Below are 23069 nucleotides of genomic sequence, written 5' to 3' on the forward strand. Positions count from 1 at the left end.
CTTTCTGTGGTTCTGAATTGCCTGACTGTTTGGGGTTGTGATGTTTTCATAAAGATTGATCAGCATGTTCCAATTTCCTCCCCGACAGTCTTCCATTACCAAGTAAAGATTCATTTTTCTGGGACTGAGAGTGAAACCCATACCAACCAGGCCTTTGAGATTTCTCTGTATGGCACCGTGGCCGAGAGTGAGAACATCCCATTCACTCTGTGAGTAGCACAAGAGGGTGGTCATCATGGCACTGCTCCCTCCCCTACCATAACCCTTGGTCTGAGCAGCAGAAGCAGAGAGGGATGCCTAGAAAACAAGTCTGTAGTTAAAAAAATCAGAGTTTCAAAACTGAGGTCTTTCCTGTATTTCATATTGAGAAAAAAATGCTTCAAATTGGCCATTTTATTTTCACTGACTAGTTATATTTTTTTATCATCTTATATCTGTTTATTTCTTTTATAAAGCTGTTGCTAAACAATACAATTAAACTATCTCAAAAGGTTTGACATTAAAGAAAACAAGTAATAGTAACAGGAAACCACTCTATAGATGTACATATAATATGTATAGAAAATATAAGTAGTAAGACGTCCATGACAAAGCGTTAGCCCTTTTTTTTTTTTTTTTTTTTTTTTTGAGATGGGGTATCTCTCTATTGCCCAGGCTGTAGTGCAGTGGTGCGATCTCAGCTCACTGCAACCTCCGCCTCCTGAGTTCAAGCAATTCTTCTGTCTCCGCCTCCCAAGTAGCTGGGACTGCAGGTGCCCACCACCACGCCCAGCTAATTTTTGTATTTTTACTAGAGACAGGGTTTCACCATGTTGGCCAAGCTGGTCTTGAGTTCCTGACCTCAGGTGATCCACCCGCCTCGGCCTCCCAAAGTGCTGGGATTACAGGTGTGAGCCACCGTGCCCAGCCTACCCTTTACTACTAATCAAAGAAATATAAAATTAAGGCAACTTGATACTTTTACAATTACTAGATGAACAAATCTTTAAAAATAGCCAGTGCAGACAAGGTGGTGAAGCAGAACATGCGAACCTACCGTGCATCATTCACGGCTAGAACCCTCTAGGTGCGGAAGGTAGTATTTTAATAACTTTCCATAGCTACAAAATATTATTACATAGAAGGGAGTCATTTTTTTCTAATATTTATCCTAAAGAAATAGTCAACAAACATTTTTTAAAACATCAATTACAGTGGTACCTATGCTAGCATAAATTAGAAACCCAGTATCCAACATTGAGTCAGTGGTTAAATGAATTGTGGTTTATCAAGTCATTAAAATCGATCCAGCCTTTAAAAACTATAATTCTAGGAAACCCAGGAAAACATGGTAAAAAATGGAATATAAAATATAAACAGAATAAAGAATAGAGAATCATATGTGTGCTATGATTGTAGCTAAATAATGTTTAAGTATCAATACAAATTGAAAAGTAATACATGAAAATGAAAATTATATTTCTGAATGATTGACTTCAGGATTTTCTCTTAGAATTGTATTAAATAGTTCATGTCATTAGGATAAATGCTGGAATGTGGATATAATTTAAAATATACTAAATGCCATCGACCTTCATTTTGAGTACTTTGTTGGGCATTTTTTGCATTTTTAAAATATCCCCTAAACAATAAAGCTATTTATATTTGGAGAGGAGAAAAAAAAAGTGGGGGGTGGGGAAAGCTGATCTCTACAATTAACCAAATTTATTGCTTTTTTGTTTAGGCCTGAAGTTTCAACAAATAAGACATACTCCTTCCTAATTTACACAGAGGTAGATATTGGAGAACTACTCATGTTGAAGCTCAAATGGAAGAGTGATTCATACTTTAGCTGGTCAGACTGGTGGAGCAGTCCCGGCTTTGCTATTCAGAAGATCAGAGTAAAAGCAGGAGAGACTCAGAAAAAGTAATTTAATGTATTTTTCTTCCTTCACTTTAGACCCCCACCTGATGTCATGACCTAGGGGCTGTATTTCAGGGGCCTTCACAATTCAGGGAGAGCTTTAGGAAACCTTGTATTTATTACTATATGACGTAAATTTTCTTTAGGAGTCTTCTTTTATTTTCTTATTTTATTTTTTGGGGAAGTGACAGTATTTTTGTCTTTCATGTAAGGAAAACGCAAGCCCTGAATCGCTCACAGTTATTCAGTGAGAGCTGGGATTAGAAGTCAGGAATCTCAGCTTCTCATTTGGCACTGTTTCTTGCAAGCACAAAATAGTTGGGGAACAAACCTCCGAGATGTTACCTGGATAATCAAAGATTCAAACCAACCTCTTCAAGAAGGGTGAGATTCCAAGATAATCTCAACCTGTCTCCACAGCCCCACCCATGTGTACCCATAAAATGAATTACACAGAGAACGCTATACGATTTAAAGCTTTTATACTAAATGTGCTGGGATTTTGCAAACTATAGTGTGCTGTTATTGTTAATTAAAAAAACTCTTTAAGTTAGGATTGACAAATTATTTCTCTTTAGTCATTTGCTTGTATCACCAAACAAACAAAAAAACAAAAAGAAAAAACATCTTAGGGATGGAAATGTTATAAAGAATCTTTTTTATACTAGCAAGGTCCAGTTGAAGGCAGATGCCCTAATTCCTTAATGCAGATGCTAAGAGATGGCAGAGTTGATCTTTTATCATCTCTTGGTGAAAGCCCAGTAATATAAGACTGCTCTAGGCTGTCTGCATTCCTGTCTATCTAAATTAACTAGCTTGTTTGCTGAACACCGGCTTAGGCTCTCAAATTACCCTCTGATTCCGATGTGGCCTGAGTGTGATAGTTAATTATTGGGAATATCAAAACAATTATCCAGCACGATCATGTAGTATTTAAACAGTCCTGACAGAACTGCACCTTTGTGAACAGTGCTTTTGATTGTTCTACGTGGCATATTCACATCCATTTTCTTCCACAGGGTGATCTTCTGTTCTAGGGAGAAAGTGTCTCATTTGCAGAAAGGAAAGGCACCTGCGGTATTTGTGAAATGCCATGACAAGTCTCTGAATAAGAAGTCAGGCTGGTGAGCATTCTGGGCTAAAGCTGTCCAGGCATCCTGAGCTTGCACCCTAAGGGAGGCAGGTTCACGCATTCCTCTTCACCCCATCACCAGCAGCTTGCCCTGACTCATGTCATTAAAGCATTCAATCAGTCTTTCTTAGTCCTTCTGCATACGTATCAAATGTCTGTTACTTTATGCAATACTTCCTCTTTTTTCTTTCTCCTGTTGTTTCTCCCAGCCCTGACCTTCATCCCAGGCACACATTTTAGGTTTTATTTTACTCCTTGTACTACCCCTGAATCTTCACTTCTGCTTTTTTCTCTACTGCGTCTCTGCTGACTTTGCAGATGCCATCTGCAGAGCATGTAACACAAGTTAAGTAGTTGCTGTTCTGGCTGTGGGTGCAGCTCTTCCCAGGATGTATTCAGGGAAGTAAAAAGGTCTCATTGCATCACCTGCAGCCACATAGTTCTTGATTCTCCAAGTGTCAGCACACTCTGGGACACACAGCCAACAGGGCTGCCCCAAGCACCCATTTCAAAACCCTCAAAGCTGCCAAGCAAACAGAATGAGAGTTATAGGAAACTGTTCTCTTTTCTATCTCCAAACAACTCTGTGCCTCTTTCCTACCTGACCTTTAGGGCTAATCCATGTGGCAGCTGTTAGCTGCATCTTTCCAGAGCGTCAGTACTAAGAAGACACTAAGCATGTGACCTTCACCACTCCTGTTCTGAATTCCAGGAATATGCCCTTTTCAACTCTCCACACATCCCCTGCCAGACAACAAGTGCTAATGGGTTACAGGAACAAAGGGGAGAAATATTAGATCATGTCATACAAGCCAGTGACACAAGAAATGATGGGAAAGGCTGGACACAGTGTCATCTGGAAATAGGAAAAGCAATTGCTTTTGGTTTGTTCTCTTTTCCTAGTTTGCATTTCAGACAAAAGTATAGAATAAGAATTGCCTTCATGCCTACAATCCAAGCACTTTGGGAGGCTGAGGAAGGCGGATCACCTGAGGTCAGGAGTTCAAGACCAGCCTAGCCAACATGGCAAAACCACCTCTCTACTAAAAATATAAAAATTAGCCGGGTGTGGTGGCACATGCCTGTAATCCCAGCTACTCGGCAGGCTGAGGCGGGAGAGTTGCTTCAACTGGGCAGGCAGAGGTTGCAGTGAGATGAGATTGCGCCATTGTATTCCAGCCTGGGCAACAGAGCAAGACTCCGTCTCAAAAAAAAAAAAATGCCTATTAGGAAAAGTATATTAAAGACCCTATGTGTAACATCTTTAATATTTTTAAATTCTAGTTTATAATAGATTTTATACATGTTTACTATAAATAGATTAGGAAAAATGAGCAAAAATAAAATAAAATCACTGTGACCATATCACTCAGAGACAACCCCAATTAACATTTTTATTTATATTCTTTTGTACTTTATATATACATAATATTTATATGTTTTTCGTCTTTTACAAAAATAGAATTATGGTGTATATACTCTGAATGACTAGATGAGGCCATCTGGATCAAAAGCATTAATGTAAGAGCATTCAAGATCAACTCAAAATGGAGAATAGTTAGTGGTATCGAGCCAGGCAAAATAACACAATTCTTATCTAACTGGAGACTTTTCTTCTAAGAGGTTATTACGTTGTTTTTCCTCATCACAAATCTGAGGCAATATCATACTTTCTTCAATTCTTAGAAAGAGACTTTTAGATGAAGTTTTTTTTGTTTGTTTTGTTTTTTTTCTTGAGATGGAGTTTCACTCTTGCTGCCCAGGCTGGAGTGTAGTGGCTCGATCTCAGCTCACTGCAACCTCCACCTCCTGGGTTCAAGCGATTCTCCTGCCTCAGCCTCCCAAGTAGCTGGGATTACAGGTGTCTGCCACCACACCTGGCTAATTTTGTATTTTCAGTAGAGACAGGGTTTCACCATGTTGGTCATGCTGGTCTTGAACTCCTTACCTCAGGTTATTCATCTGCCTCGGCCTCCCAAAGTGCTGGGATTATAGGCGTGAGTCACCATACCCAGCCCTAGATGAAATTTTATACATGCATTTGTATTACACATAAATAGCATGCATATTCTCCCAGAGCATCTACAACTTTAAATCTACATGTGAATGTAAAAATAAAACCTCATTAAATTAGTAAATAACTCTAGCTGCTTGTAAAGCACGTCCAGTCATATTATTGATATGTTACAAGACTTTATCTGAGAAAACCTAATGAAGCATTCCTTGTCTGATTATAGGATTACTGACAGAACAGTTATTTAGACAGAGAATGTTCAGATGCATTTTATTTTTTTTTTTACTTTTATTTATTTATTTTTGAGACAGTCTAGTTCTGTTGCCCAGGCTAGAATGTGGTGGCGTGATCTCGGTTCAATGCAACTCTGCCTCCCAGGTTCAAGTGATTCTTGTGCCTCAGCCTCCCAAGTAGCTGGGATTATAGGTGCCCGCTACCATGCCCAGCTAATTTTTCTGTTTTTAGTAGAGACGGAGTTTCACCATATTGGCCAGGCTGGTCATCGAACTCCTAACCTCAGGTGATGTGCCTGTCTCAGCCTCCCAATGTGCTGGGATTACAGGCATGAGCCACGGCGCCCAGCCAGACGCATTTTTAAAAATGTACCTGAACTTTATCTAGGAGGTAATTATAAATTAGACTAATAATCTTCTACAGTTTCTTTCTTCTGTGATTAAAATCAATCAAATCAAAGATTCTCTTTCTCACACCTTCTGCTAACTCCTCAGAAACCTCATATCACAAGAAATGAAATGGAACAGGCTTTTCATTTGAAACATTTTAGAATAAGAAATCCTCTAAATTTAGAAGTCATTTGGCCCAGTCCTCCAAAAATGATGCACCTTATTGTGACGGGGCTAAATAGTTGCTCCAGTGTCTTCCATTCCTACGAACCTGCCATTCTCTGATCTATTATACACATCTCCCCTGGGTTTATTCTCACAACCTTTGTTCTGAAATTCCATTTGAAGGCTTTTTCCATCCTAAAACCAGTGGGGGACGGGCGCGGATTGTAAAACACTCAGAAGATAATAAATTGCCCCTTTTCCTGTGCTTTTTCTCAGAAACTGGGCGGATCTACAGAACAAAGAACGGCACACGAATTCTGTGATGAATGAAGTGAAGGAAGTAACTTTTACAAAACATCCCCAGTGTTTGGGGTGTTTCAAAAGTGGATTTTCCTGAATATTAATCCCAGCCCTATCCTTGTTAGTTATTTTAGGAGACAGTCTCTAGCACTAAAAAGTGGCTAATTCAATTTGTGGGGTATAGTGGCCAAATAGCACATCCTCCAACGTTAAAAGACAGTGGATCATGAAAAGCGCTGTTTTGTCCTTTGAGAAAGAAATAATTGTTCGGGCGCAGAGTAAAATAAGGCTCCTTCATGTGGTGTATTGGGCCATCGCCTATAATTGGTTAGAACCTCCTATTTTAATTGGAATTCTGGATCTTTCAGACTGAGGCCTTCTCAAAGTTTACTCCAAGTCTCCAAGAATACAGAAAATGCTTTTCCGCAGCATGAATCAGACTCATCTACACAGCAGTATGCATGATGTTTTAGAATGATTCCCTCTTGCTCTTGGAATGTGGTCCAGAAGTCAACCAGGAACGTGTGACTTGGAGAGGGACAAAGAAAGGGTCTGATAAACACAGAGGCTTTAAAGAGTCCCTACCATTGGCTTGCATCATGACAAAGTTACAAATTCAAGGAGATATAAAATCTAGATCAATTAATTCTTAATAGGCTTTATCGTTTATTGCTTAATCCCTCTCTCCCCCTTCTTTTTTGTCTCAAGATTATATTATAATAATGTTCTCTGGATAGGTGTTGAAAATGAGCCTATAATCTTCAGCTGACACATAATTTGAATGGTGCAGAAAAAAAAAGATACCATAATTTTATTATTAGATTCTCCAAATGATTTTCATCAATTTAAAATCATTCAATATCTGACAGTTACTCTTCAGTTTTAGGCTTACCTCGGTCATGCTTCAGTTGTACTTCCAGTGCGTCTCTTTTGTTCCTGGCTTTGACACGAAAAGATAGGTTTGAGTTCAAATTTTGCATTGTGTGAGCTTCCACAGATTTTAGACAAGGACCGTTTTTACTAAGTAAAAGGGTGGAGAAGTTCCTGGGGTGGATTCCTAAGCAGTGCTTGTAAACCATCGTGTGCAATGAGCCACATGGAGTACCATGAGGGTTGCTATTTGTTGTTTTTAACAACTAATCAAGAGTGAGTGAACAATTATTTATAAACTAGATCTCCTATTTTTCAGAATGCTCTTCTATGTATAAATATGAAATGATAAAGATGTCAAATATCTCAGAGGCTACAGCTGGGAACCCGACTGTGAAAGTGTGTGATATCTGAACACATACTAGAAAGCTCTGCATGTGTGTTGTCCTTCAGCATAATTCGGAAGGGAAAACAGTCGATCAAGGGATGTATTGGAACATGTTGGAGTAGAAATTGTTCCTGATGTGCCAGAACTTTCACCCTTTCTCTGAGAGAGATGATCGTGCCTATAAACAGTAGGACCAATGTTGTGATTAACATCATCAGGCTTGGAATGAATTCTCTCTAAAAATAAAATGATGTATGATTTGTTGTTGGCATCCCCTTTATTAATTCATTAAATTTCTGGATTTGGGTTGTGACCCAGGGTGCACTAACTTAAAAGATTCACTAAAGCAGCACATAGCACTGGGAACGCTGGCTCCGAAAAACTTTGCTATATATATCAAGGATGCTCTGGCTTTACATTTTATTTATTAGCTGTAAATACATGTGTGGATGTGTAAACGGAGCTTGTACATATTGGAAAGGTCATTGTGGCTATCTGCATTTATAAACATGTGGTGCTAACTTTGTATGTGTCTTTATCAGTGATGGTCTCACAGAGCCAACTTACTCTTAAGAAATGGGCTTTAACAAAACAAGAAAGAAACGTACTTAACTGTGTGAAGAAATGGAATCAGCTTTTAATAAAATTGACAACATTTTATTACCACACTAAGTCATTATTTTGTATCATTTTTAAAGTAAATTTATTCTTAGGTCAGATTCACTCAGCATATTTTGACTAAGTAACCACTGTACTTAGTAAACCAAAGAGCTTCTGAGAATTATAGTGCATGTTATAGATATTTTTAACATTTATATTTGTATAAAGCTAAAGAAAGCCTTACATATCCTTTAAACTGACTATAGAAGAAAATGATACAGAATTTTGCCTGCATAAAATACACAGGACTATTCTTGCCTACAATATGCTTTTTCACAAGCAAAATGTTAGACTAATATAAAGTGTCTTTGGCTACTTTATAGTATACATCATCTCTATTTCTGAGGCCTCATTGTTAGCTGTAACGCAAGTAGCATTTGTGCAATAAAATGAACTATTTGGGATGGGAGGGTACATTTTTTAGAACTTTGTTTTGGGTTGCCTTGATAATTAATAGCATATAGTCCATTTATGCAGCTAAGTAGGGATTGCTTCTTAGTACAGTCAGGAAGAATTTAGCCCAGAAAACAATTATTTCAATGGCCACTGACCCAAACTTCCAGGCTGAAGAGCAATGGCGTGATCATGGCTCACTGCACCTCCACCTCCCAGGCTCAAGTGATTCTCCTGCCTCAGCCTCCGAAGTAGACGGTACTACAAGCACATGACACTGCACCCAGCTAATTTTTGTATTTTTTGTAGAGATGGGGTTTCGCCATGTTGCCTAGGCTGATCTTGAATTCCTGGCCTCAAGTGTCTGCCCTCCTTGGCCTCCCAAAGTGCTGGAATTACAGGCATGAGCCACCATGCCCAGCCTTGACCCAAACTTTTATTCTCAGTTAGCTATTGGGGCTTCTGGAGTTTGGGTCTCCCCTGACAAGAGGGGGCTCCCCAGTTTACACTTGGCCACTGCCCATCAATGCCTGTTGATATGATCAACAAGACAGACAATTGCAAATGTTGCTGAGGATGTGGAGAAGTGTGAACCTGTGTAAGTGGCTGATGGGAATGTAAAATGGCACAGCCACTATGGAGAACAACTTGGTAGTATTTTCAAAGTTAAGCATAGAGTTTAACCCATATGACCCAGCAATTCCACTCCCAGGTATATACCCAAGAGAAATGAAAACATAGATCCACAAAGATTTGCACACACAGGTTCATAGCAGCATTAATCAGATTAGCCCCAAAGTGGACAACCCAAATGTCCATGAACTTGTGAAAGAGATAAGCAAATTGTGACAAATTCATATAATAAAATATTATCCAGAAGTAAAAAGAACAAGCAGCAGATATATGATACAACATGATGAGCCTTGAAAACCTTTAGTTATAAGAAAGAAACCAGATGCAAAATGGAACCATGGGCTTAGGGGAGGAGAAGAGGACAATGGTGTAAAAGTTGCAGAGAGGAACAAAAAGGCTACCTGCCTCGCTCTCAGGCCAAGTAACACAGGAGGAAAGAAAATATCCACATTTGAGAGGGCTAAAGAAAAGAGGTGTTCTCAAGATGAAGTAGGAGGTGGGACTCAACTCTGGAGGTGGGCCTCACACACTGTACCAAATTGAGGACTAGCTAAAACAGGGATGGGGGTGAAAGCACCATTTCATAAGACATGCCCACCATTGTCCCGTTCTCCTCCCTTAAGCCCTTGTCTTGCTCATGTCAACAAGCTTATTGCCATCTATTCTTCCTAGTTACAGACATCTGTGGAGCTCTGAGTTTTTTGCCTAATCATTATTTTAGAACCTGGTTCACTCTCTCTCCCATCTACACTAGTTCTGTCATTATTATTACTGATTTCAGTATCTCTGAGGTGACAGATTTTATTTTCCAATGGCAGCCACAACACTACCTCCCATTCTATACGTTCTCCTGCAGTGTTGCCTTGACATCCCTATTACGAGTTGGAATCTAGTCACCCCACTTTTCTAGTCTCCTCACTCCTTTGAACTTGTGTGGGCCCTAAGATTGCTTCTACTAGTAGAATAGAACTAAAATGACTCTGGACCAGTGTGGGGTGCAGCCCTTAGCTGGCTTGGCAGCTTCTGCTTTTGGTTCCTTGGGGCACTCACTCTTGGGAAACTTTGGAACTCAGCATTCACGATGTGGGAAGTTGAAGCCACATGAAAAGAGCATATGGTGGTTCTCTCAGCTCCCAGCCAACAACCAGTCTCAACTGTCAGCCATGTGAGTGAGGCATCTTGGACCTCTAGCCAGTTGAGTGTTCAGAAGACTGCAGCTCGAGCTGGCATCTGGATGCAACCACATGAGAGATGCTCTGCCCAGCCAAGCCCAGCTAACTCACAGTACTATGAGAGATACTAATAACTTGTTTTTTTATTATTAATAAACTTTAAGTTTTAGGGTACATGTGCACAATGTGCAGGTTAGTTACATATGTATACATGTGCCATGTTGGTGTGCTGCACCCAGTAACTCATCATTTGACATATTTAACATTAGGTATATCTCCAAATGCTATCCCTCCCCCATCCTTAAGTTTTTAGGAGTTTGTTTTGCAACAATAGACAGCTGAAACATCTGGATGATGCATCCAATATTCTGGCTTCTCACTGCCCTTACCTCCTCTCTCCCATGGCCTTGTCTTCTAAATCTACCTTTACATAGAAACATTCAGTCATGTGCTATACTATATCATGCCACTACTAATAACTCATAAACTCAATTTCAACTTATCCCTTTTTTGGCTACCACATGCTATCTTTCTACTTTAATCAGTCTAGTGCTCTCAGTCCAACAACTCCTCAACTGCCCCAGGACCTCCAATACATTGATCTATCCATCCCTCATTTCCTTTCTTAGCCTTACTTTGATCTTTACTCAGCTTAGATTTCAAGGCCCAAGGTTATTATTACTCCAATGCCAAAACTCTAAAGAGCTGTGCTTCTCTCACCCTCAACTGAGCTCTTCAGGGCAAAACATAAACCCTGAATATATCCAAATCGCCACTTAACTCCATAACTGCACTGAGCAGCAGAATGTGATAGGTAACACACCCATGCACACACAGCCCTGCTGCCCCTCACTTTACCGCCTCACTCCATGGATCCCTTACAGCCGTCCAGCAGTCCTCCTACATTTCCCTAGTCCAAACAGGCCTCACTCTCCCAGATGATGATTTAATCTCAGACCTCTAATAACTTCTCAACTCTCTCCACACTCAGCTGATCACCTTATTTACTAAGAATACAGAAGCTCTATGTGCTTCACTCTTAAATCTATCCGTCTCCCTGCTCCTGTGTCCATACACTCTGTTTTCCCTTCTGATATAAGAGACGTTTTCCCTCTTTCTACCTCTGACCAATTCTTGCACAAAAAGATCTTGCCGGAGAAGGAAGTCCTTTTCTCCTACTCAAAGACATTGCTCTGGAGTTGTTCCTGTTCTCTCCTGCTCCTCAGTTTTCACCTCCCTACTGGATCATTCTAACAGCAAACAAAAATGTACACTTCCCACTTAAAAACAAATTAAAACTTGCTTGAACCCACTTCCATCTCCACCTTTTTTTTTTTTTTTTTTTTTTTTTAAGACAGAGTCTTACTCTGTTGTCCAGGCTGGAGTGCAGTAGCACGATCTCAGCTCACTGCAACGTCCACCTCCATGATTCAAGCAATTCTCCTGCCTCAGCCTCCTCAGTAGCTGGGATTGCAGGCATGTTGCCACCACATCAGGCTAATTTTTTTCGTATTTTTAGTAGAGATGGGGTTTTGCCATGTTGGCCAGGCCAGGCATGAACTCCTGACCTCAAGTGATCCATCCATCTTGGCCTCCCAAAGTGCTGCGATTATAGGTGTGAGCCACCGCACCCGGCCTTATGTTCCTCTTTACAGCAATTGCTTAATCTCTACTAATGATTTCTACTTCCCCTCGCAATCCTCGAACAAAGTCTGATCAAGCCACTTTCAATCTACCAGACTTATTCTTTCTAAGCTTAATGATGAATACCATGGCAGTAAACCCAATGGTCGATTCTCCTTTGTCCTCTTACTTGACTTCCCTGTGTAATTTGAGCCAGGTTTCTTTTCCCTTGAAACGATTTTTCACTGGTCCCTTAGGACTCCACTATTTGCTACCCTCTTTCTCTCATTAGCTACTCCTTCTCACTCTTTGTTGATTCCTGCTCATCTTCCTAACCCTGAATGTGTTGAGTGCTCCAGTGCTCAATCATCAGCTGTCTCAACTTCATTTATATCTATTCGCAAGGTGATACTTAGTTCCATGGCTTTAAACATCACATAGCTGCTGATGAATCCAAAATTTACATCTCCATCTTGTACCTTGCTTCTAAATTTCAGACTTTTTATATACCCAGTTGTCTATCAAATATCTCCACTTGGCTTTCTAATAGGTTTTGTGAACCTATCATGTTATAAAACATTGTTATCCACCAGTTTTCTCCTCCTAGTTAAAAGAATTTCTTTCTTCCAGTTGCTCAGGAGGAAATCTTGGAATCCACACTTGAGTTCTTTCCTCTGCAATACATAATCAATCAGTCAAAAAAACTGGCTTGGTGTCATGGCTCATGCCTATAATCCCAGCACTTTGGGAGGCCTGGGCAGGAGGGTCACTTGAGCCCAGAAGTTTGAGACCAGCCCAGGCAACATGGCAAGACGCCATCTCTACTAAAAAACAAAAACAAAACAAAACAAACAAACAAAAACAACACTTAGCTGGGCATAGTGATGCATGCTTGTATTTTCAGGAGACTGAGGTTTGAGGATAGCTTGAGCCCAGGAGGATGAGGCTGCAGCAAGCCATATTAGCAACAGAGCACTCTAGCGTGGGTGACAGAGAAAGACTCTGTCTCAAAAAAAAAAAAAAAAAAAAAAAAAATCTGTCAGCTTCGTTTCAAAATATATCCAGAATCTGATTACATTTTACCATTTTTAATGTTACGCCATCAGGTTTCACTGGATTATTTCAATAGTCTCTGCTGGTTTCTCTGCTACTGCTCTTGCTTTCCATTATTCTATTAATAATGAATCAGGTGAACTTTCTACAGTAAATCGTAGCATCTCATTCCTCTACCCAATACTTCATCTCTCTGTATTTTTCATCCTGCCTAACAACAACAAAACTATAAATTATTGTTTGCATATGCATGTGTGTGTTTGTACACACACTGTTGTTATTCACCCTGTTCCACATTTAGCCCATTTCTAGTTAATTTTTGTATATGGTACTATCTGTGGATAGAGGTGTTTTTTGTTTTTGTTGTGGTAGTTGTGGCAATAATTTCTTTTTTACATAGTCAAATTGTTCCAGCAATTTGTTGAAAAAAAATCCTCTCTCCATCGACTTACATTGGCAACTCTGTTCTCTGGTCCTCAGAGATCAGTTCCTCATCATGACTGATTTTTCAGCAAATGTGGGCTTTGAACAGACTTCACTCAGAAAGCCTGCGCTAGAGTTCCAATATAGTGACCTCATTCCTTTATCAGGGCTCAGATCCTTCATCCTCTTGTAACAGGCTCTGGACCTACAATGGAAATCTGCTGACATGAGATTAAGAGAAGGTGTCTGGAATCACGGCACTTATCTGACTCCACCCATTCCTCTGACAGGGCTCCAACAATTCCAGGGTCTTTTAATCAAGAGATCGCTAAGCCAAAGACAATGCCTCCTTAGCCAAATGTGAAACACAAAAGTTTCATAATGAAAATGAAATTCCTTCTTAGCACACAACTGGAGAAAGCCCTAAAGGAGATAAGAATCAATAATAAGATTTACAAAATTTGGCTGCATAAGCTGAGGATGATGATATTTCCCTTAATCTTTGTGTTTCCAGATGGCACTGGTGTGGCAGCAGAAATCACATCATGGATGAAACACTAAAAATTGGCACAAGATCTGCACCTTAGATCCAAAGACTGTGTGATTCAGGCCCTCAAATACATCTTCTCTAATCCTCATAATAATTCTATGAGGTTGGCATCATTGCCCCATTACAAATGGGGAAAGGTTATGTGCAAAGTCCAAGCTCACTCCATCACAATGGGATAGCCTGAGGATGCAAACCGAAGACCATTTCCTGAGTCATGCTGTGCTAGGCCAAAATTTGGGATTCCTAAAGTCCCTTAATGGTGATCAAATGGTCCAAGTTGCAAGTTAAGGAGAGTAGGTCAGTAGAGACAATAAATCATCGTACTCCCCAGACTTCTCCAACTCATCCCAGTTATTCTTCATGCATTTAACATAAAGCTCTTCGCCAGACAACCTGGCCTCTTACTCTTTCCCTAAACAAGGTTTTTTTCTGTAGTCTCCATATTTTTGCTCAAATGGCCCTCTCTGCCTATAATGACCACCCTATTTTCTAAGTACCTTTAATGACTACGTTCACTCTTCTGAGCTCCCTTCTGTAACCCTTTTTTCTTCCATTGCTATGTTACCACTACGATCTATCTGTCAGCACAAGTGTTGCATGTACTTGCTCCGATGTTGTGTTACTAAACATAGTCACTACCAGTTTTTCTGCATCAACTATGTGCCAGGCACTGTGTGAAGTGCTTGGTAAACATTTGTTTTATTCTCACAATAGCTTCCTAAAATAGGTTTTTTTATCTTCTCTTTATTGATGAATAAACTGAGGTGCAGGGAAATGAATTAATTTAGAAATCAAAGCTAGTAAGTGGGTGAGTTGGCTTTTAAACCAATGTGTGACTTCAAAGTTGCAGTTGTTGATTTTTCCCCCCTTTGAGTTTTAAGCCTGTTTGAACATATCTAGGGCACTTGGAGATGGTGCACCAGAAATATATTGGCAGAAAAAATTTTTCCTAAGAGAAAAGAGAAGCAAAACACATAAAAGTGACTCAAGGATGGAGGCCCAAGACAGAGAGGAGAGGCAACTTTGAGTTCCACCATGTATCTGTTTCTATTGTCTGGCAGCCAAGCCTATGGGGGGTGCCTGAGGTTTAGGGAGAAGCAACTATGATAATCTGTGAATTGCTAGATTTGGCATCCATGGTGTGGGGCATGGTGGTCCAACATTTTCCCAGCAAGCTTCTAATGTGCTGGGGTCTATGGTGGCTTTTGTAAGCTGCACTGACTTCAGTGCGGACTCCATAGGTCAGGGAACCTTGACACCCCCGGTGCTTCAGCAACTCATTTGTGGTGGGTTGTGACAAGTAATATTATTAACAGCCGGATGGACAAAGGAAGAAAAATGTAAGGTCAATGCAAATTTTTATCAGGTACCTACGATGTGCGGGCAATTTTGCAAGGTGCTAGTGTCATGCAGCCTGTGGCATGTTTGAGCAGACTTATGGGAGTATATAGAAAAGCTAGGAGTAACAAAGGTCTTCATACACTTGTCTTTTTGTAATTCATCTGCCCAGAGTGGGCAAATTTTGGTAATTCATGCACAGGCACGATACTTTACATGCTAACCCTGACTTTACTCACTGCTCTGTTTCTCACTCAAGTTTGTTAGGAATGATTTAAAGATGCTGAAGATACCTGGATATAAAGAAGGGGGATGAAGAAGCTAGAAAAATGCTAGTGCAATATTATTTTGGCCCTACATTTCCCCCAGCATTCTGTTGCCCAGAAATTGATTTGCATCACTGTTTGTCTTGCCTCCTCAGTTCCTTTGGCAATAACGATTATATTATCCATCTACTTTTCTTTTAAAAATTCAAAGTATAAAAATAAGTGTATTTAATAATTTGTTGAACAAATGCATACATAAATGAATAAAGACTATCATGAATAAGTACTTTTAAACTCCAACAAGCAGCATAAATGAACGAAACTTCTCATTTTTCTCTGCATGTCTCCACTTCTGTAGGTTTCTATAAGCAGAGGGTGTAATCAAAATTGACCAGTACACTCATTCTTCCTGGAAACAGAACATGTAGGATGCTCTAAAAATACCTTCTTTGATTCATTAAACTGAGTTTCTCAAGGATGTAACAAAAACGAACAAAATTTGTTCTAAAAAGAGATTTTCCTATATGTCCTAAGAAGGAGAAAACAACCAGGAGACAAAAAGGAACTGAGATATTGACCAAAATAGATCATTAGGAAAGAGAGGGTGATTTTGAGTTGGGTTTTTTTAAAAAAAGCAACAGAAAACAGAAGTTATAAAGAAGGAAGGAAGATACTCATATCTTGATATGCTATGAGTTTAATAACTTAATATTGATTTTAAAGTAAAAACCAACCTTATTTTTCCATTGTATGGGCCAAAATCATGTGAGTTTGTGTCACACATTGAGGGCAATGACAGTGCTAGTTAAATAAAGAGCTCGTTGATGTGCCTGAGTAACACTGTGAACTCAGCATTTTGATAACCATGTAAGGGCTAGAAAATTAGGCTTTTAGATGTCCCCAGGTCAGAGGTGAGCCTGGGTTGTTAAATGAGGCCCTAAGATTCCTCTGCTACCACACGTGATTTGGCTAAGATGACAACGATAAGTGTCCCTTCAGAGGTATGGAGCCTTCTGAGACCAGGCCACTCATTATTTCACAGTGACCTCAAGTCCAAGGGCACATTTTAACTTCATGTACAACAAATAGCATCATGCTGCTCCTTGATGTTTACTGGTTCATTAAAGAGTAGGATGTAGCGTGTGAGGAAGTGAGGGTGGTACCTTTTATTCCAGTAAAAGAAGAATTCAAGTTATATTGAATAATTTCTATGAAAAAAAGTAGCAGAAATCAGCACACTATTTTTATAAGGCTTACCACATGTGGACACCTTTCCAAAAAGTGATTTGTCAAAACAATTGACGTAACTATAGTGTTTCTCACATTTTCTCCTAAGTCACGTGCCTAAAAGCTCAGCAGAAAAACTAATGGAAGAAAATGTAACCCATTTAAGATAAGCTGAAATATAAGCAAAGTCAAACGATAACAAATTGATCCCCCCAAAATTGATATATAAAAAGTAAGTTTTGGCTGAACGCGGTGGCTCACGCCTGTAATCCCAGCACTTTGGGAGGCCGAGGCAGGCGGATCACCTTAAGTCGAGAGTTCGAGACCAGCCTGACCAACATGAAGAAACCCCATCTCTACTAAAAATACAAAATTAGCTGGGCGTGGTGGCGAATGCCTGTAATCCTAGCTACTTGGGAGGCTGAGGGAAGAGAATCGCTTGAACCTGGGAGGCAGAGGTTGTGGTGAGTCAAGATCATGCCATTGCACTCCAGCCTACGCAACAAGAGCAAAAACTCCGTCTCAAAAAATAGTAATTGTGAGTTTCTAAAAATCAATAAGAAAATCACACACACACACACACAAAGGAAAAAAGAGCAAAGATGGGAACACAAACGTAAACACAAAGTGGTCCTTAAACATATGAAAGGTAGTCACTGTCATGCATAATAAGAGATAGAATTTAATAATACATGAAAATGCCACTTTTTACCAATTTAGATTCAGAAAATCCCAAAGTTTAAAAATACACCTTGTTGGCAACTCTAAAGGAAAATAAGAAGTCTTACACTGCTGATAGTAAGGCATATTGGTGCAATCCTTGTAGAAGACAATTGGTAATACCTTTCAAAATTATAAATACATATCCTTTTCTAATGGTTCTGCTCTTGGGAATTTACCTTGAAAATACACATCTGCAAAAGGATATTAGCATAGTGTCAGTCATTACAATTTTCCTTGTAATAGCAAATTAGTGAACAACACATATATCTGTCAATTAGGATTATTTTGCAACCATAAAAAATGAAGATAAAGATGGATTTGTCAAAATTTTATATTCATTCATGATAAAAAAAAAAACCCAGAAAATTAGGAATAGAAGGATATGTCCTCAACCTGATGAAGGCCATCCACAAAAAAACCTACATCTAAAACTATATTTAATGGTAAAAGATTAAATTATTTTCCTAAGATCAGGAAAAAAGCTAAGATAGTTGCCTTACCAGACCTATTCAATATTATACTGGAGGTTCCATTGGGTGCAACAAGACAAGATAAAAAAATAAAAGGCATCCATATCGGAAAGGAAAAGGTATAACTGTCTTTGTTTCCATACATGATCATCTATGTAAACAATCTGATGGAATAAACAAAAGTGATCTACGAAGTTGCCCATGGGATTTAATGAACAATTGATAGTCTCTTCAACAAATGGTGCTAGAATAACTGGATATGTCTATGTAAAAACAAACAAAAACAACAACAAAACCCAGCCACCTCTATTTATAGCTTGCACCATATATACAAAATTACCAGAACTGAGCCTAAATATAAAACCTAAAACTATAAAACCTCTGAAAGAAAACAGAAGAAAATCTTTGTGACATTGGGTTAATCATAGTCTTCTTGAGATATCAAAGGCACAAACCATAAAAGAAAATACTGATAACAAAGACTTAATCAAAATTTAAAACATTTGCTCTTCCAAAGATAGTGTTAAGAAGATAAAAGGTCAAGTCACACCGAGTAAAATATTTGGAAAAAAAAAATCTGATCAAGGTCTCATATTCAAAACTATTAAAGAACCCTTAAAGCTCAATATTAAACAACCCAATCCTTAAAAGATTTCAAAAATTAAACTAAAATTAAAATGGACAAGTAAGCATACAAATAGATTGCAAATAATAGAAAAACATATCACGCAAACAAATACCACAAGAAAGCTGATGTATTATTCTAACATCAGACAAAATAGACTTTAAAGCAAAAGAAAATGTTACTGGCGACAAAGAGAAACATTTTCTAATAAGACTGTCAATCTGCCATGAAAATATAATAATTATACATTTATATGCAACTAATAACAAAGCACGAAATACATGAAGCAAAAATGGACAGAAATGAAAACAATTCAACAATAATTGTAAGAGATCTCAATATCGCATTTTGAATAATGTATAGAAAAACTAGACAAGAGAGCAACAAGGTAACAGAAGCCTTGAAGAATAAACCAAGTAGATCTAACAGATATCTGTAGTACACTTCACCCAGTAACAACACAATACACAATTTTCTCGAGTTCACATGGACCATTGTCCAGGGTAGGTCATATGCTAGGCTATAAAATGCTTCATAAATTTAAAGGATAGAAATAATACAAAATATGTTCTCCAACCACAATGGAATACAATTAAAAATCAATAGCAGCAAAAAATTAGGGAAACTCATAAATATGTAGAAATAAAACAGCATATTCCTAAATAACCAATGGATCAAAGAAGAAATCAAAAGGGAAATCAGAAAATAATTTGAGATGAATGAAAATGAAGACACAACATAATCAAATGTATGACATGCAGCTACAGCAGTTCTTCAAGGAAAATTCCTAGTTGTAAATTCCTATATTAAGTAAGAAGAAAGATCTCAAATTAGTAACATTCTTTTAGGTTAAGACTCTGGAAAAAGAAGAGCACACTAAATCTATAGATAGCAAAAGGACAGAAAGAACAAAAAATTAGAGCAGCAATTAATGAAACAGAGAATAGAAAAACAATAGAGAAAATCAATGAAACCAAAAGCTGTTTTTTTAAAAGATCAACACAATTGACAAAGCATTAGTTAGACCGACCAAGAAAAAAAGAAAGGAGACTCAGATTACTAGAACCAGAAATGAAAGAGGGGACATTACTACCAATGCTACAGAAATAAAAGGAATTGCAAAGAATATGATGATAATTGTATATCAACAATTTAGATAACTTAGATGAGATGGACAAATTCCTAGAAAGACTCAAACTACTGAAACTTAAGAAGAAATAGACAATCTGAATAGACCTGAAACAAGTAAAGAGATAAGTAATTATTTTAAAAATTAGCTAAACTGGATTTCATCAAAATTAAAGACTTTTGTGCTTGAAGATGCATTAAAATCAAAGCACAAAACTGGTTGTATTTCTACACAAAGAATAATTTGTAATAGACAATCTGAAAATAAAGTCAAACAAATATTTGCAATCACATCAAAACAATAAAATAGTTAATAATAAATTTAACAAAATAAATGCAAAAGTTATACATTGAAAACTACAAAATGGTGTTGAAAGATATTAAAGAAGCTGTGAATAAACAGAATAGCATCTCATATTTATGGATTAGAAAACTTAACAGTTTTTAGATAGCAGTACTCCTCAGATTGATGTACAGTGCAATCCCTATCAGAATCCTGGTGTCTTCTTTGTAGACACTGACAAGCTGATTCTAAAATTCATATGCAAGGGTCCCAGAATAACCAAAACAATCTTGGAAAAGACGAACAAAGTAGGAGGGCTTGTATCTCCTGATTTCAAAATTTACTACAAGGCAATGGTAATCCAGACAGTGTCGTGTTGAGATGAGGATAAAAATGTATAAATTAATGGAATAGAGTTAAAAGTCCACAAATGAACTAATACACCTATGGTCAACTGATTCAATGAGGGTTCCAAAACCATTCAGTGGCAGCGGAGGTGAGGGTAGGAGAGGAAGAATCGTTTTTCAACTCATGGAGCTGAGACAACTGAATAGCTACATGCAAAAGAATGAAGTTGGAACCTTTCCTTACCTTTCCTTACATATCCAAAAATTAACTCAAATTACTAAAACTATAAAATTCTCAGCAGAAAACATAGGGGTAAATTGATACACCTTTGGATTTAGCAAAGGATTCCAAGACATAAACTTTTTCAAAGCACAGAAATGAAAGAAAAAAGTAGATAAATTGTATTTCATAAAAATTAAAAACTTTTGTGCTCAAAGATGCCATTAAGAAAGTGGAAAGACAACCTAATTATATTGAATGAAGTTCAATTTATCAATTAGCTAATTTTTACATATAATGTAAGGTAAGGCTCAACTTCATTCTTACAAGTCAATAATAAAAAGACAAATAACCCAACTTAAAAATGGGCAAAAGATCTGAATATACCTTTCTTCAAAGAAGATGTATAAATGGCCAACATGTGAACAGATACTTGATGTTATTAGTCATCAGAGAAATGTAAACGAAAACCACAAGAAAATAACACTTCACGTTCACTAGAATGACTACAGTAACAAAGTCAGATAATTATAAGTGTTTCTAAGTATATATCAGAATCCTCAAACATTGCTGATAGAAAAGTAAAATGCTTCAGCCGCTTTCAAAGAAGTCTGGCAGTTGGTCAAACAATTAAAAAGACAGTTACCATAAGACCCAGTAATTCCACTCTGGGTACATAACTAGGAGAAATTAAAACATATTTCCACAAAAAAAGTATACAAAGACATTTATAGCAGATTTATTTATAAGGCACAAAAGGTGAAACAACCCAAGTATTCATCAACCTATGAATGAATAAACAAAATGGGACATAATCATACCATGGAACACTATTCAGCCATTAAAAGCAACCAAGTACTGATACATGCTATTACTTACCACAACCCAGATAGACCTGGAAAATATTATGCTAAGGGAAAGAAACCAGCCACAAAAGACTACATATTATCATTCCATGTGTATGGAAGTCCAGAATAGAGAAAATGACAGAAACAGAAAGTAGATTAGTGGTTGCTGAAGGCAGGTGATGGTAGTGGGGATGGGAAACTGTTTAAAAATGAACAAATATTTTGACAATTCACCAAAGAAAAAATGTTGTGGGGAAAGAAACACACGAAAAGATGCTCAACATAATTTGTAATATTATATAGGTTAAAATTAAAAGACCAACTTTATTGTTAGCAAAGATTTAGAGCAACCAGAACTCCCCAGACATCGTTGGGGGGGATGCCAGACGGTACAGCCACTTTGTAAAACAGTTCTGCAGATTCTAATAAAGTTAAACTTACATGTATCTAGGACCGAGATTTTCACTCTTAGGAATTTTATCCAAGAGAAATGCAAAATATCGACACAAAAACCTACAGTAAATATTTAGAGCAGCTGTATTAGTTTCTTATTACTACTGTGACAAATTACCACAACCTTAGTGGTTTAAAGCAAGACGAATGTATTATCTTACAGTTCTGAGGTTACAAGTTCAAAGTAACTCTTAGGCTAAATCAAAGTATGTTGGGTTTTGTCCTTTCTGGAGGCTCTAGGGGAGAATTCACTTTCTGGCTGATTCTGACTTCATTCCTGGATTGTAGCCTCCTTCATTTTCAAAGCCAGCCATGTAGCATCTTCAAATCTGTCTGTCTCTCAGACACACACACACATACACACACACACAAACGCACATACACACAGCTCTGCTTCTCCTACCTCCCTCCTTCCCCTATAAGAACCTTTGTGATTACATTGGGCCAACCTGGATAAACCAAGATAATCTCTTTATCTCAAAATTCTTAATTTAATCATACCCACAACATCCCTTTTGACATTAACATATTCACAGTTTCTGGAGATTATGATTCAGATGCATTGTGTGTAGGAGACAAAGGGTTAGGGCCAGGCACAGTGGCTCACACCTGTAATCCCAGCACTTTGGGAGGCCGAGGCGGGAGGAATCACCTGAGGTTGGGAGTTCAAGACCAGCCTGACCAACATGGTGAAATCCAGTCTCTACTAAAAATACAAAAAGTAGCCGGGCCTGGTGGTGGGCACCTGTAATCCCGGCTACTTGGGAGGCTGAGGCAGGAGAATTGCTTGAGCCCGGGAAGTGGAGGTTGCAGTGAGCTGAGATCGCACCACTGCATTCCAGCCTGACCAACAGAAACAAAAACAAAAACAAAACAAAATAAAAATCTCTCAAAAACAAAAAACAACAAAAATGGGGTGGAGCAGGTATTATTCTGCCTACTAAAGTAGCTTTATTTAAAATTGCTAAAACTGGAAAAAATTAAGATGGCCTGTTACTTGATGAATGGATAAACAAATTGTGACACATTCCACACAGTGGACACAAAATCTGAGACACCTCAACACCACTCCCTTACATAATCTTCTCACACCAACATGCCTGACACATGTGAGAAGTGAATGGTAAGGCTGGTAGGCATCTTAGAGTCACTGACCTCCTGACAAAGATTCTGTCTTTAACCAAACTCTAGACAGGCTCCTCTGAGCTCTTTTTCAATCAGTCCATGTCCTTGGGTGTG

The 23069-nt window shown here is 38.3% G+C and overlaps 1 protein-coding gene across 1 annotated transcript in view; it reads left to right on the forward strand.

Moving 5' to 3' along the window:
- Positions 1-8063, forward strand: part of LPL (lipoprotein lipase) — a 28093-nt gene extending 20030 nt beyond the window's left edge. Inside the window, exons 7-10 of the mRNA XM_024250916.3 lie at positions 89-209; positions 1724-1906; positions 2923-3027; positions 6114-8063. Coding sequence (XP_024106684.1) covers positions 89-209; positions 1724-1906; positions 2923-3027; position 6114 — 410 coding nt within the window. The 3' untranslated portion in view covers positions 6115-8063. The remainder of the gene's footprint in view (positions 1-88; positions 210-1723; positions 1907-2922; positions 3028-6113) is intronic.
- The last annotated feature ends 15006 nt before the right edge of the window (positions 8064-23069 follow it).

The sequence above is a fragment of the Pongo abelii genome, chromosome 7, assembly GCF_028885655.2.
Source record: "Pongo abelii isolate AG06213 chromosome 7, NHGRI_mPonAbe1-v2.0_pri, whole genome shotgun sequence".
NCBI lineage: Eukaryota > Metazoa > Chordata > Mammalia > Primates > Hominidae > Pongo > Pongo abelii.